The sequence below is a fragment of the Poecilia reticulata genome, linkage group LG7 (assembly GCF_000633615.1).
Source record: "Poecilia reticulata strain Guanapo linkage group LG7, Guppy_female_1.0+MT, whole genome shotgun sequence".
NCBI lineage: Eukaryota > Metazoa > Chordata > Actinopteri > Cyprinodontiformes > Poeciliidae > Poecilia > Poecilia reticulata.
In genome coordinates this window covers 18,923,334-18,940,437 of record NC_024337.1, presented here as the reverse complement: position 1 = coordinate 18,940,437, position 17,104 = coordinate 18,923,334, and the positions used below count along the sequence as shown (strand labels likewise).

Below are 17,104 nucleotides of genomic sequence, written 5' to 3'. Positions count from 1 at the left end.
ATTAAATCTTGGAATCCTGATGTCTAATTTTGACTTTTTCCTTAGATAACCTCGACACTAATCCTGATCATGATTGTATGGTTGAAACACAAATGCAAGTTTTTTTTGTGATCTGTTTACATATGGTAGGATATGTAGAAATACATCTTAATTTCTGTCAGGTGGATATCAAATATCAAATATTTTAAAAAGGCGGCCACAAATTACAACATGCTGGAAAACACAATTAGAATGAGTGCATTAGAGAATAAAATCAATACYGGGTCAATAATAACATAACGGCCAAGGGGTCAGACATCTTAACTRGATTTATTTATACTTTAAACCATWTCAAWATTATGACTCAGCTTATCAATTATAATAATTTGCATTTTTTAACCTAATTGAAAGCTTTCCCTCACTGATTTAGCGCAGCAAGATAAGGATAACCTATACGCACATTTTGAAGCACCTACAAGGACATTCWTTTTTTTTTTAAAACACTAAAGCAGTTCAAAAAGATCTACCTTAAATGACACAATATGGTGAACGAATTTGTTTTCTGAACTCATGCAGGTATTTAACCCAGCCAGAGCAGGAACCTCTGGAGGTCCAAACTAACTGAAATAACTTTGATCCTTGTCCTCTCCACAGTCACACGCAGTTCTCTGCATTAGTTATTAGTCTGCTCATTTGAACTCTTATCTTCCACTGAGGGGCAGTATAGTTCTAAAAAAAATCCWKTTTTTTGGCCTATACTTGCAAATTGGATATTTGGTGGAAGTTTAATATTTGCATTCTCCTCATCTTGTTGTACTGGTTTAAAGCTTGTTTTTTTTTAAATAGTGTTACAGTGGAACTGGGCTCCTGTTTAGCAAGCAAAGCCTTTTGCAAACTAAAAATAAATCCTGAACTGACAAGATTGAAACTGAACTTAGACACAGGGATSATAACAGGATCAAAATTCTTCATCTGAGCAATCTGATTACTTGGACACAGAAGAAAGAAAGCTCACAGTCAGGGCATAAGAAGCATACGCTGAAGGGTTTYGCGTTCAGTTAAAAATGACAAAGCAYGCACACAATAGACCAGACACATGCATTATTCTACATGTTGTAGCTGAGTGAATGGATGYACTGATTACCCAGAGCCCCCAACTGTGTGAGACCCACAGAGTACGTGGAATACAATGCCCTTTGTCATTTCTCAAGTGGGTGTAGTATGTAAATATTTTATACATCTGCATGTTATTCTGCCTTTGATGCACTGTTGGATACAATGAATGGAAAGTATTGCCCTTATTTTTTTACCGCAAAAATGATGGTTATATGAGCTTCTTCTCCTCCACTCACCATATGGATTTTCATATGGAATATTGAGACAGCCATTRAAGAAGGCAGGCTTTGTGTGTGTTGARATATTCCTGCGTTTGCTTGGCCATACATTCTGGAYTATCAGGCTGTTGACAGACACAGTGAATATTCACTTTCAGTTTTCTTGCATCATTTGAAAATCTTCTGAAGAGATGATGATGCCATCCACTCCAACCAGGTTTTGAGGGCCTCAACAGCATCGTAAACCCTCAACAATATTTAAACGTATTTTCCACATATTGGCGACCTCAAGATGTGTCTCCTCTCTGACAGAGGGTAAGAGAACTCTCTTCACTGAGCATCATGGGAAGATTCAGTGATAAMGTTCCTAGAAACTCTGATCAAGCAAGTTAAATATAACTGATGAAAAACCACTTGCTTTTCTTTTATGGATGTTATTCTCGATRCAAGAAGTTGTAACACAGCTAGTAACACAGCTTCAGGAGGTTTGACCCTCTGAGTAATTCTTTCTTTTACATTTTTGTCCTAATATGCACAGCAGTTAATCACGCTACTTTTATTCTGATGTAAAATAATACATTTAACTGCTTTCATTTACTAAAATATAACAGTAATATTTTAGTAATCTGGTTCAAGACAACATACTCAGTAGCTGCACACCAATAATGTGCACCACTACACTGACCTCAACATAGCTGAAAACAGGAGCATAATTGCAGAGCCAACCACAATATTGTTTACACAATGGTGCACAGATAACTATTAYAGGCGCTGACAGCCAGTGCAAACAGAGTCAGCTAACAGTGATGATATAGGATGATATGAAAAGAGAAATGGTTTTGCTCTATGCACAAACAGTTGGCTTTAACTTTTGCATGGACACCAGCCAGCGATCAGTGGTCTACAGTTATTTACAGCAGCACATTTCTCTGGCACWGGACTCTGAATAGAATCCAGAAACGACAGCTATGTTTATTTTAGTTCTCCAGAACAATAATAAATGTATGTGTAACATTCGTGTAAAGTAAAATAATGTATAAAACCAACATCTTACACAATTCACCACCAAGAAGCCACTTTTAAGAAAAGTCTTTTGAAAATATGAAAATGTGTGAATGCATTTTGAAACTTATTTAAAAGATTTTGTTAATCTTGCTACCAGGCTGTTTCTTAGCTTGTATGCCAGTGCGTAAAAAAGTGAATCAGAGCACGAGAAGAGTGAGTTTTTTTCAAATAAGGACAGGATCTATAGGAACATCTGAGCATCTGGGAAATTACACTTCAGTTTCACTTTGAGTTTCGAGCATCTGACATGCTGAGGTAAGGGTATAAAGCATTGTTATGACTTTGTGTTTTCCTGCATCGCTGAAGCATAAGGCAGATACACAATCATGTGAAGAGGGTATTTCAGCCATTTTGTAGTYAAAGAAACGATCAGATCAGAAATACGTTTGGCCATAATATTAGTAACCTAAATGTGACACAGATGAAAGTCATTCCAATTCCATTTAGCAAATATCTGTTGATATAGATTTAGATAAGGCATTTGGCAACCAGAATCTAGCTGTTTACAATGAAACGGTAGCTGCAAGTGCAGATCTCAAGTTACCCTGTTAACCCCATGCCATAGAGGTTTGAGCACTTTATCTCCATATCACTCTTTGTTGCTGCTGTGTTTAGCTGAGGGCTTTTGTTTATGAGTTCTTGCTCCGCAAAGATAAAGATTTGAGATTTTGCAATAAAAAATTATGTTAGATCCACATGCCTTCTAGTTGTTATCTTCTTCTTGGTTTGCTTTTTTTATGCACTTGGGTAAACTGTAAAATGTTCAACTTTTCACAATTCAATTCCAATCATAACATGCAAAGAAAAAATATTTAGCAAGCTTTCTTTGTGTTTTTGAGACAGTATAATTCAAAACACTTTTTTTAAATAAAGAAAAGATCATTAAATTCCTAATGGATGTAATAGCAGTAATGAGGGAACCTCCCCTTTTGTTTATGTGATTTTTTTTCTGYAAGGACTCGTTGAACAGATGGTTTTGGGGGATCTTAATGAGATACTCATTCATGAATGATGTCAGAAATCCAAGAGTGTTGCAGGGAGGCAAATAGGGCAAGCCTGCCACTCCACAGCCTTGCCTGTATGCAGCTCTTGATTGGTCTGTTTTTACTAAGCAAACTGTAAAATCATCTCAACATATAATAAAGAAGGAAAAATACTTTTATTTTTCAAACTTGTCTATGATTGTGGTATCTTTGTCTTTTGGGAGAACTACCAGCTGAGCAAGCCTGCTGGGATCAATAAATATTTCAGCACTGTCGTCACTCCTGGACAGGAATATATCTCACAGGTGAAACACACACCAGTGATCAGGTTCAGCAGAGCTCTTATCAAGTCAGGGATTTTAACTGGTGTGTAAAGTGGTAAAACTGCAGTGCATCTGGCTTTATAATACAATAAAAGGCACCAAGCAACTTTTCCTTTTTTGTGTGTTCAGCATAGAGCCTCTGCATTCAGCCATTGAAAAGCAGTAGCTAAGTTTTTTTTGTGGGTGTGTGTTTTTTTTTCTTTCCATTTATGTATTCTGCATTTGTAACACATGTAAATGAGCTTTTACACACAGTGTGTTTGACCCATATTTCTGTGAGGTCATGTTCTACACGCAGAGCTGTAAGGTGCTTCAAACAAGTATCTAAAAATAACCCCAAGAGTTTAGGAACATGAATCAAACGTTTCTTTTTAGCTCTGCAGTATTATTGCTCCTCAGTGAATCATGTTGCATTTGAAATACAATCATTGTTTTATTGAAAAAGAACAAGTTTTACCATTACCTGTTTTGTCAGTTTTATTGATGTTGCAGATGTCATTGTTTGTTTTTATTTTATAAGTTGCTCATAAGCTGTTATGAGCAACTTATGAGAATTAAGTTGCTCATAACACTGCATGCATGGAAAAGTAATCTACAAGAGTCACATCCAAGTACAAACAGAACAGTTTGATGATATTTGTGCTCCCAAAAGTGCTTTTTGATGAGGCTTATTAATCAATCCAAGTATGTTTAAGGAGGTATTAAACAAACTTTTTGCAAAACCCACAATTTTTGTATTAAAAATAYYGTTTGTATGTAATCTTCAAGCTCATAATTAGTAAAAGAGAACATCTCCGGATAAATCTTATCTTTGAAGATCTTGCAGATTAGGTTGCTAGAGTATATTGGCAAACAATAGACAACTTACTTAACCTTAACACATAACTTGGCAGGCTGTGCACAGAGAGCATTTACCACAGAAGCARCCATGAGGTCCAATGTAACTCTGGAGGAGATGCAGAAATCCCYAGCTCAGGTGTTAAAATATGTTAAGATGATAATTATTAGTTGTGCTCTCCACAATTCAGACCTTTACAAGAAAAAACCTATTGTTAAAAGAAACAATAGTTTGCACTTTGCCACAAGCCAGTATGCACAACTTAATTTTGGTCTAAAATATAAAATGTTTATAACATGCATTTAMTTTTGAGTTGTGATTACATGTAAGGAAATACTCATGCAAGCAGTTGTATGTGACTTCTTTGAATATTAACACTCTAAAAAAACTGTAGGGCTGAAGGCAAGTGTAAATATTTGTTTATTTTTTTGGTATATCCTTACAGAAGAGGAGGAAAAGTTGTTGCTATGGTAACACAAAAAAGACTGCAAAAGTGATACTGGAGACACCAGTTATGAACCGAAGACCTTGCAAGACAAGACTTTCATAAAAATAAAAATAAAAAATAATCCAAAATAGAACAGAATAAATAGGAAGCAGGAAAAAAGAGAGAGAGAGAGAGAGACTTAGATTTTAATATCAAACATGGAAGGTCCTAACTGGACACGCATGGACCGAATGGATCTCATGTTATAGTAAGGGATGCAGCAGAGACACCGCCTTCAGGCCATCAAGCTTCATTAATATGGGGATGCAGTGTGAACCAGCCCGGCCGGCAGCTGCTGGATGAGAGGCGCTGAGAGAGGGAGCGGCGAAGGGAGGAGGCAGAGAGAGAGGGAGGGAGGGAGGGAAGAAGGGAGAGGGTAGCGGGGCTTGTTCACATAATAGCCGGCGGCGGGTGAAGGCGTGGTGAGTGTGTGCGCTCTGCTCGTACCGGATGATGGGCACTGGCAGCGGCTGTGCGGCGGCTCTCCTCCCGGTCAAGAAAAGCCGTGGACAAAGCTGAACGGAGCGGATCAATATGCCGGAGAGTGTCTGTCTTATCTTCACTTAGAGCGGGATAAATACTCTGCTGGGAGCGTAAAGGTAAGGCGGTTCTTGGTGCGTCTGGACACATTTAAAGCGCCTCAAAGAGCTGTGAGGAGACAAAGTATGATCAGTCATTCATGCATGTGATCCGAGGCGAGAGCATCAGTAACAATTACAACTGCATGGGGTTTGTCTCTGGCGCTTCCTCGGTGGAACAAGGAGGAGAGTGCTTTTGTTTGACACATGTGTTTTAGTCATGGGGCTCAGGTGGAGCCCACCCATGTACAGTAACCTACAGTAGCAGTCTCATTGTTCTCCCCGGACTGTGGCCCTTTGGAGTGGGCTCCAACAGTGGGACATGCAGCTGATTTTAAGAGATGAAAGTGCCTTAGAAAATTCCTGGATGTGTTTCTGAATAATTAAAAAAAAAGGGATTTATAAGCGACACTGGGTTGAATGAGTCATAGCATACAAATTGATACAGGAAGTGTGCCTTGGTGAATATTAAAAATGCTTACTGAATCATCATTTGACCTTTTGCATAACTGCAAATTATGCCTGTTGATGGATTTTCCTTTTTTGTCCTGCTACCACCTTGACAAGCGAATGTGATTTTCTATGACTTGCAGCTCAGGCCGCTAACTAAATTTTGTCAGGATGYACAACAAATCTAAACCTGTTGTAACAATCTAGCTGCAGGTGGGCCAGTGTGCACCTCACAAACTGTATTAGAATAGTTCCTTCTTGTTGACCTGACAGCTTTACAACCCTTATTGYTTTTCCTTTGGTTTTAATGTGATAGACCAACACACATTTTCCATATATAAAATAAGATTATGCACAGCCATTTCTTTATTGTAATCTAGATATGATGTGTATTTGTATTTAGCTCCCCTTTCATCTTATCCCACTTAATAAAATCCAGTGCAACCAATTGTCTTTTTAAAAAAAAAAACTCTCTAATTAAGTAAACAGTTTAAACATGGCTGTTCTGTGGATGCCTCAGAGGTTTGTTAGGAAATCTTAGTTAAGAAACAGCACCTGAGACTGAGTGAGAGTCATGTAGAGTTTCAAACCATCATCTAACAACTATCATGAAATGAAAAGAGTACGGCACAACCACAAGCTAAAGCACAGCTGTCCACTTAAACTGACAGGCCGGACAAAGAAAGCATTAATCAGAGGACAGACCAAGAGGCCTATGGTAACTCTGGAGGAGCTGCAGAGACAGTATAGAAAATACCAAAACTAATGGAATGGGAAGGCCTCTCTGGAGGGAGATAAACCTAAATATTACATAGACAATACTGCAATAAAGTCAGAACCCTTGTTTGCATTACAACAGGAAAACAACGCTAACCATACAACTGAAGCTTAAATGAATGAGCATGGATAAAAACATATTTTTGTGTTAGAATTTGGTCAGTCAAAATTCAGGCCTGAATTCAACTGGAAATCTTTACTATCACTTGAAAATTGCAATCTTGGATTTAATCAGACGAAACTTGATGTATTCTGCAAGAAAGAACGGCCAAAAGTTCAAGCCCTAATTGTGCAAAGCTTATGGAAACATTATCCAAAAGACTTGCAGTTGGGATTATAGAGAAGGGTGCTTATACATAAGCCTGGTCTTTAAATWTTTATTTCAGATATATGAATTTTACACTACTTGGCATTGTACTTGGCATTGACCTACCATTTGAAATCCTAACAAACTTCATGGGAATTAATCATTTTTCAAGACACTSTGTGGCCAACATTGACCTGTTTTCTCTGAGCTAAAGGAAGAGACACCAGTCAAGGTATATTTTAAGCACCAAGCAGTACAAACAGGAATCGTCTGGCGCTCAGGCCTGTGTAGCACATGCTAAGSTTTAAACTTTCTGCTCTTTCTGTTTGCTAGACAGGATGTCCTGTGCCATTTATCACCACAGTTGAATTCTTGTCCATTTCTGCATCAGCTTTTTTTAATATATACAATGCATTGAAGTGGCCTCAGCCCAACACACATGAACATGCTGATGCTCCTTTATCTGTTTGATACTTCTAAGAAATGTCTTAGCACTCAGTTGGAAACTTTCCATCCAGGAATCAAAGCCTCCTGAGACTTGATGAAAAATGAGCTAAAGACAGAGTGGAAGAGATCTATATTTGGATATGCAAGTAATCTTGTATTCGCATACTTAAGAGTGGGAACAAATCTAATATATATTATAAAATGAAACTCAATAACAGCGTGTTAATAGGTTAGCAAATTGCAAGGACATGGGCTTGGAAATGTGTCTTATTTATGAACAAGTGACTTAAAAATGATTAGTTCATCTGATGTAGCATTTTGCMAATGGCATCAGAGCCACATTAATATATATACTCACAGGGAAATGCACAATGAATGATCCTGTTTCAGTCTAGTGCAGTGTGGCATATTGGTTTTTATGTCCCATTTTCTTCCCACCATTCACATCCGTGCCTCAGTGCCATGTCCCTGAGCTCTGCAGAAAGTTACTGCAGTGTTTTGTAATGAAAATCTGCAGTCTGTGATTTTATTWWTTTTTTTTCCCTACTCAGACTTAAATCTGTCACAATAAGAAAAGCTGTAAAAGTTACAGTCACTGTGGTCTTAAAAGCATTGTTCCTCCTCTTTGTCTGCTTGCTGCTTTTCGTAAGTCTGTCTTATTTATGACAATGAGGCTAACAATAAGATGTATTATTTTAATCAGTCCCAATTTTACTATCCCAATTATCAGTCCATTGCAACGCTCCCTCAGCTGTGACATACGAACTCACAATCACCTTCCTGTATCTGAGTGTTCATTTGTTAACCCCAGAGACTGAACTCATTCTCCAGTTATTGTTTTGAGCCAATAATAGCTGGTTTACAGCCCTCACTGACATGGTCCACTGGCTGTACATACGGAGAAGCAGCTTCCACGCTGTTTCCTCTGATCTTTCTTTTAGTCTTAACAAAAGGTCAAACTGTGACAGATAGGCATTGCAATGAAATTTACAAGCGAGTGCATTCCAGTGATCCCTTTATTCAATATTAATATAAAGAAATAAAACTACTACTAATGCCCTTGTTGGCTGCAGCAAACAAGGATGCAAACCTCTCTGGGCAAGCCCCTTTAGTTACACAGCGACTAAAAATCCACCTGTTTTGCATTCTAGAGGGGTTTTTTTGTAAGGTTTTGTTGGCTCCAGTGGCCTTCACCTGAGAGCAGTCCGACAGGAAGGGGGGCCATGAGAGAGGGGGAAGACATGTGGCAAATGTCACCAGGCTGGGAATTGAACCTGCAACCACCAGCATGAGGACCAAGGACTCAATGCATGTGCTCTGCCCCCACGCCACCACAGCACCCCCATTCTAGAGGGCTTTAAAGGATTAATGCAGAATATCTCATCCTCTATATTTTGCTTTTCATGCTTGTTTCAATGCAGGTTTGTCCTCATGAGGTTCAAAAACCCATCTGAATATTCTCTTTTAGGAGTTTCATAAACTTTGATCTGTTCTTTTAAGAATCACTTTTCACCATAGAACAACTTAGTTCAGGTTTGACTGTCGGTGATTTGTAGATTCCAACATAGAAATCCAGTGACTGTAATGAYGTACTGAACATGGTGCGGTATGCTTTTATTTTAAAACCCTGATTGGATTTGGACAGCATGCATAAGTATTGGGAAATTCCCAGCAGTTGTAAGCCACAAGACTTTGGCTTCTCTCTAGCCTCATGTGCTGAATGCTCGCCTTGTGAACTGAAGTGGCAAAATGATCTACACTGAAGGGATATGACTGTGTGTTGATTGAAAGAAGTTACTGAAATTGACGAATAGCTTAACAATTAATGGGTGATGTCATTTGCCAGTCTAAATGTGTATCTGTATTTCCTTAGAGGGCTTTTGTTCTGGTGGAACAGAATCCCCTTAAACTGGACATGATCATAAGACACAGAAAATGTGTATTACACAAAGTGTATATTTTTTGGCATTTGATCAATATTTCCTTWAAAAAAAAACTGTCAAGACAAAAGGAATATGCTTAATGAACTACAAGCATTTTTAGAATTTGTTCCTACGACTTGGATAAGCTTACCTGTTATTGTGGAAAACAGTAAAATATAATGGAATAAATGGAAAATTTAAATAATGTGCAGGCCGTAAAAAATGAGAATTGCCAGGCTTCATAAAAACAGAATAAAATATACTTAATTTTACCTTAGCTTGTCTGCTAATTTTGCTTTGAAGAGCAATAGATTGGTGCGTCACACTCTCAAACGGGTGTTTATTTAGCACACTGGTTCAAAACCAAAAATAAAATACTTCTACAATTATATGAATATATTTTTGATAGGATTTGTCATTTGCATTACAGTACTTTTAGAGGCGTTACTTTTCAAAAATAAAAAGCACAAGCATCCAGTGCAATATGTAGGACAAGCTTCAACACTAAAAAAAAATAAAAAATAATAACAAAATATGCATGGAATGACTTTTTCACACAAATCCCACCAGTCCCTAGTATGTCAGCCTTTAATTACATAAATCACATTAAGACTTGTACTAGACAGCCTACATAATATCCTGAGCCTCTTTGTGCTCATAAATTTCCCGGATATCACAAACAGCCAGACGGCTCGTCTTTGAGAGATGACGACAGACTGATACCTTTTGACCACTGACAGCATGAGTCATGATGAGACTTGAGATAAGGAGATAAACCTGTGCTGCATCCTTCAGCTCATGGCTGCCATTTGAGTTTTTGTTCATTAGGATTGCTGCTTTGTTAGTAGAACTGAAAAAAGAATCATTAAAAAAAATTAAATTTTTTTATGTGATTTTCATTTTTTGGCTACATATATTTCTTGAAACATATTGTTTATTGGAGTAAAGAAAAATGCATTTTAAAGCAATTAGATACAGCGGGATAAACTTTATCAACCAAATGTGATGCATGTAATAAACATTCTTATTAGTTAAAGGTATCTGACCTGCTAAAACAAACAAACAAAAACCCATAGTGCGTATATGCACATGTATGCAAACTAGGGGCAAATTAGGGAGAGTACAGTAACATGGCACTATTTAAAAGGATGCTTCCATGTTTGATTGAAACAAAGACTACATTGGTGTTATGTAACCCAATGAGACGCCACAGTTTCCTCATAACCTAACGTGCCCTTCCCTAGAAATTTAATTTCACATTGCAGAAACATCTGATTGGTCTGCTTAGTATGCTGTGGGGGGATTTACTCGATTAAAATTCCTTTGCAGCTCAGCATAAAATAGAGTAAGTCAAASCTTCAGGCTCCTAATGCTTTAAATCTTAACCATTGTTTAGCAATATGTTGCCTTGTGCKTTTCCTCTCTTTACTTGGCTTGTGTTTTTTGGTTCTGTAGTCCATCTCCCCCAACTCCTTATCCAGGTTTAATGACCAGTAGTGATTTTTGATAGAAGTGACTGCTCAGCATTTGTTATTTGCCCACAAACCCACAAAACCGTTGCTACACAGAAGCCTCTGTTTTCAGTTGAATCACRTTCACACACACACATGTGCGCGTGCRCGCACRCACACAAACCAATACTGCTGGAAACTTAACCCTGAGCAGAGGTTTTGGTGGTCTAACGGCAGCCAACATAGAAACATGTCATACAAGTTCATAGTTAAGATAAAATGCAAGATAATCATCCTCCAGACATGAGATATTCTAATAACAGCTGAAATGCCTCAAATTTTAATAATTTATTTTAATAAATGTTATTAATGGGCTGCCASTAATAACTTTTAGTTGTGGTAATCTATATTATAATTTCTCGATTAGTCAAGCACATTGCTAATTTTCATCAAATAGCTATTTCATTAATTTATTATTACAACATTTGAGGGAATTGGTTCAATTAAGCACTTTGGGTGATTTTTCAGCATTATAGGATTGRTTACTGTATTTATTTTTATTTAATTTAACCTTTATTTAACTAGGTAATTCTCATTTTCAATAACCACCTGCTCAGAAAACATTAAAACATCATACGACAGACTATCTACAGCAGAAAATGGGAGAATATCATGTAACAGAGAGAGAGAGAGAAAAAAATATATATATTTTCTATATATATATATATATAAAGACCATATTCATTCTGACTAAATGTACTAAATATATATTCACCTCATTCCCAGCATCACAATTGAATATAAACTCAGACTCTGACCAGACCTGCTTAATTTTTTCCGATCCATAGATGTTGACTTGTTTTAAATCGGGAATATAAGAAAAGATTTTACCAAAACATACTCAAATTGAAAGAGATACATTTCTTAAAATTATATGTCAACAAAAACTATTAATATTCATAGATTATTACAAATGYCATTGATTATGTCTACAAATCACGGCAGCCTCAGCATGATGCCAGTGTTATTTGAAGAACTGCTGCAGGTTTCCCTGAGGTCTCTTTAGCGAACTTCAAAATCACTATAGACCTTCGGTTAGAGTTCTTTGTAGAAACAGTAGGGGTSAGGTGACAAAGGTCAAAAAGCCATTTTATAACAACACATATTATCCTACTATACACATCAAATCCCAAGTTACTAAATCATAGAACTTGTGTTTTGGTCTGAACCATTTCATTAGGAGTAACATCCCGTTTTAAACTGTTTCCATACACATGCATGCCTTTTTTGTTTCTCTAGATTTGTGTGTGTAAATGTGAATCAAGTCATTAAATGCGCTGTTTATTATTCAAGTAAATAGCTTATGAATTAAGACAGCTTATTTCAATGTAGAGGGCAAAAAGCAATATATTTGTTAATTACATCAGGCATCTTTAAAAGAGCACATAAGAGCAGGGAGCAGGCTGTGACTTGATATCGGACCTCATCAATAATGCATTAAATTGGGAAAGCGAGATAAAACAGGCTGCAGTCTGGACATGACATTTAACCAGTGTGACGTATTAAATACTGACAGACGGTGTGCTCAGGAGACAGAGATGTTAAGCCTATTGTTCACCTCATGGTTGACATTTGCTCCAGAGAAGATTGTGAAATTGGAATTGGTGAAGTGAGCAAACACATCAGACGGTTAGAACATAAAATGAGGATCATTTTCAGGACACCTGAGAAACTTGTGTGCCTCGTTCAAGTTTCCACTGGGATTTTTTTAATTCATGAGTTCATGTGATTTGCCTCAAAAGAGCCAAACTTGCACCCTTCAGTCAATTTTTTCTGTTTATTCAAGCTGAGTAAAGAGAGAATTTTATCAAATTTTGCATCAAATTTTTCTATGAATAAAAATTAACAGCATTGCTTAATGTAGTTTATTGCTAAGCTATTTTAAACTTTTTCCCATTTTCTCACATCACAGCTTCAAAATTAAATGGATTTTATTGGTATTGCATGTGGTTGACGTACACAAGTATTTTATATGTTTTAGAAATATTTTCAGAAAGAACATTGTGACCATCTTCCCTTGTTTATGCTGAAGAAAATCCTCTCCACATCCTCCCTGACGTCCCCAGGAGGTCAGACGGTGTGGATTAAATAGCACTGGGCTGTATGCTGCATGTTTCAAAAACAGGTGTCATTTTCCTTCTATGTTTTTTTTTCTTATCCATGTTACTTTCCATTACTCTATCACACAAATCCCAATGACACATACTGAGGTTTATAGTCATGACACTACAAACTGAAACTGGAACTGTAAATCTAAATTCCTAAAGTTCAACTCAATAATTGAAATGCACTGTGAGAAATCAAATTGAARCCTTCTGCAATACATGGCTCAGTTTATACAGTTTAGCTTTGAAAAATACACTTTTCTGTGTTCCCATAGGTTTTGTGGCAACCTGCAAATGGGGCTTCTTTTAGCTTTCTTCCTGCCATTCTTTCATTAATGACTGAGTCTATAACTGAGCTGCAAATCTCTGTCGCTCCTCCAGAGTTACCATAAACCACTTGGCTGCTTCTCTGGATAATGCACTCCTTGCCCAACCCTCACTCAGTTTTGGTGGACTGTTATACATTTTCAAAGATTAAATGTCTCTACAAGTTTGTCCCTGGCCTGTCTGCTGTGATATTTAGTCTTCATGACAGCATCATGTTATCCAACAAACCCCTGAGGTCTTCACAGTACAGCTGTAAGTAAACTGAAGTACACACAWGTGGACTTCTGGAGGTGTTTATCAGAACTGGATGTTGATGAGGGATAACAGAGTCAAGGTTAAACTAAAAACACACATTTCTGAGTTCGATTTCTCAAAAAACAGAAAATGCAGACTTCATTGTTCTTACCCTTTGTAGCTAAGCTGTATTCTTTATGTTGGTTTAGAAAATAAACATGAAAAATACATTGAAGTTTGTTGTGGCAACATAAAATTAAGAAGAATTAATACTTTTTCAAGATTCTACATCTGCAGGTGCTTTAAAAACAGCAGTGCAGATTTTTCCGTATCCAGGAGTCTGAATGGGTCGCCGCCTATGATCTGGGGTCAGGTGTGTCTGAATGTGGTGAAGAGCCTCTTCTGCCTGTCACTCCTAAGCAATGACKTTATTCATTCATTCTGCATTCCCGTGCTTCTCTATTTGACAGCAGTAAGCGCTCAGATGATTAAGTGTGGGGGCTGTTAAAAATGGSAGCTCCTCTATYTTGCCTACTTTATCTTAATCCGTTGAACCCCTAACTGCTTATAAAGATGAAGCCATTGTCCACATTCTAAGTTCCTCACTTTGAAAAAGAGTCGTTCCCGCACCCTCTAGTGGTCATTTTATAGTACAGAGCGCTGTCWGACTTTAGCACAAATAACATGACCCCACTGAGATGCAGCCATAACTAAATCCAGATTAACTCAACTTAATCATATTCTTGTGACTGTCAGATGTAGGCCTGCTTGAAATTAATTGGATTCATTCAATGCACACTTTTAATTTAGATCATGAAATAAAATTTATGACCATGGTAATGAGACAAACTCATTTCTTGAAAGGGAAACAGTTGGCAAAGGGCTGCTTAAATAATTAAAGATGATGTCATTCAGAGAATTGACAGGGTGTGTCAAACAGTAAATGAATCAAGACAATTTATGTACTGATTAGAGTGGGAAAAGTATTTTCTAAAATAATAACTCCATAATAAAATAAATAATCCAATTCACACAGGTTCAAAAGTACAAAGGCTCAATTATCCAATACCATTAATGTTAGAATAAATATATTTTAGCAAGTTTCACACAAATCACACAGTTTTTGTGGTCATAAAAAGATTCTGGAATGAACTTGGCTCAATATCTCAATCACTCCTTGCATAAAGAGTTATGGTCATTGAAATGTTTTGATTTCCTGGAGCAATCTCGCTTTATAAGCAACGATCCATGCATTTTCAGTAAGGTTGATGTTAAGGGTCATTTCAGAAGATTGAGGCTGCCTAATTTATATATATATAAAGAGTTGGATCTCCTGCTTGGAGATCCAACTCTGCACATATTTAAATTTCCAAAAATAATCTGTTAATTTGTGACAGTCGTTATTCAATCCACTAATCCATTCGAAAATACAAATCCGAAAGTAGGTTGTTCAGACATGGCAGATCACTTCTTTTTCGTTCCTCTGACCTTTACTGCTTGCATTAAGAAGGAATAAACCCTAAACTGTTGGACGGGAGTCTGGCTCAGACAGCCCTCATTACTGTAGGTCAGCTGTTGAGTTCACACTGTGTGAGCGGTCAGTGCACAGAGCAAAGGCTYGGCTGCTCCTGTCGATTTCCAGGATGGAGCAGTCTTCTCGTTAGCTGTGTTCGCCAGCAGCCAGTCAGTCAGAGGCAGCAGTTTTACGATCTGCATCTACAAACAGACGCTGTTCAAAGGATGAGAGCAAGTCAGGGATGCATCCACACCTGCGCTCTCCCCAGAGAGATCTTTCAGGTACAGTACCTGCTAGGTTCACTGCTACTGTTAGGAGCTGCAATCAACCTCATTCTGTCAAATTGGGGAGGCACTTTTTTTTTTTTTTCTTCCCAGGTTGGGAGTTGTTTTTTAGTTGTTAAACAGGTTAACCTCAATCTGTCACTTTTGCAAGGTTGTATCATTTATCCGGTATACGGAGAACTTCACATTCCCCAGCATGTCAGCCATGCTTTATGATGACTAAAAGTATACTGCAGGACAAGAAAAAGAAAAAAGAATTGGATCTTGCAACAAAAMMTATCATCTTGTTTTTAATCATGCATGAAGAAAATTGCAAAAATGCTGATCTTAGTCTAAATCTTGATAAATGTGTGTGGGTTTTATTTTTAGCAGAGGCATAGGGTGGCGAAAGCCTTTTTGTTTTTTTATTTAAAGCATCTAGTAGGTTAATTCTTGATCACCAACTAGTGTAATTCTTTAATTAATCATATATTGCTTAGTGTATAAATCTATGTCTTTATCATATGTTCTGGAACAATGCGTGTTTTTATGTATTGTACCAAATAAATCAAATACAGATTAAAATACATTAAAATAAATAGAAAAAAAAACTTTGGGCTGTTGGTATATTTTACTTTCAGTGCACATGCTTTGGTGCTATTTTATTTTGAATTTCTTACATTTTTCCTAAATTTCTATTACACCAATAAATTAAAATTGCGAACAAACCCAGTTGCTCTGATTTGCACACACTGCACTACCTTTAAGTCAAAGTAGTTATTCTGTTCTAAAGGAACTTCTGAAAGATCTAAAATGTAGCTTCTAAATCAGCCTGAATAATATCCAAATAATCCAGGTTGGTATAGTCCTTAATACCTTTGTTCTGCTGTACAAAGGCTAAAAGGAAAAAGTTCAAATCCTTTCCTTTGGTTACCACGGCAATAAATCCTTGGAATAATGGTTTTATTGTCATTAATGYGGCTGTGTTTTAAATAGGATGGCATTATTAACTAATGAGTCATATAATAGCGGAAAGGAACTTTTTTTTTCTMTGCAACTCTGGATCAATTCATTGCTTCATCAATTTGGACTCTTTTTTTTTTTGCTGCCTCTCATGACTTGTTTCTACCTAATTCMATTCCATGCCCATGTATTAAACCATTGTGCATCAGTTTATTTATGTTAGTAATAAACAGTTTTGATTAATAATGTGGAGCAAAATTKGKGCATTACGGATTGCTCAACTTTTTTTCTTYGAAACTGGAAAACAGCATGCAGAGAGTACGTTAGACTTTTTTTTAACTCATTAGGTTCCAGAGTTGGCAAAATGACCTTAGATCATGTATGAATTGACTCTTGGTCAGTAGGAAACATAATGTGGGAGTAGGGAACCACAAGAYCAGCAATATTTTCAAAATCACAAATCTTCTAAGATCTTTTAGGTGYTTTGCTGCCATGTTGACAGATGCATTATGAACACACAGTAACATCATATCCCTATGCTTTGTCATTATGGATTACTTGAAATCTCTCACAAGCCCTCAGCTTTTGCTTCTCTTCCCCTGCAGATGACTGACGGTAAACTGTGCCAGGTTCAGCTGCTGGATGACAGAAAGCTCGAGCTGCTGGTTCAGGTACGATGTAGATATATATATATA

At 37.1% G+C, this 17,104-nt stretch overlaps 1 protein-coding gene across 3 annotated transcripts in view; it reads left to right on the top strand.

Annotated features, from left to right (window-relative positions):
* Positions 1–5,380: 5,380 nt before the first annotated feature.
* The window catches only part of frmd4bb (FERM domain containing 4Bb), a 23,719-nt gene continuing 11,995 nt past the window's right edge, over positions 5,381–17,104 (top strand). For 2 of the 3 annotated variants that reach the window (XM_017305979.1, XM_017305981.1), the window contains exons 1-2: positions 5,381–5,608; positions 17,015–17,080. In XM_017305979.1, coding sequence (XP_017161468.1) covers positions 17,015–17,080 — 66 coding nt within the window. In that variant the 5' untranslated portion in view covers positions 5,381–5,608. The remainder of the gene's footprint in view (positions 5,609–17,014; positions 17,081–17,104) is intronic. The other variant, XM_008414248.2, reaches the window with a different exon arrangement.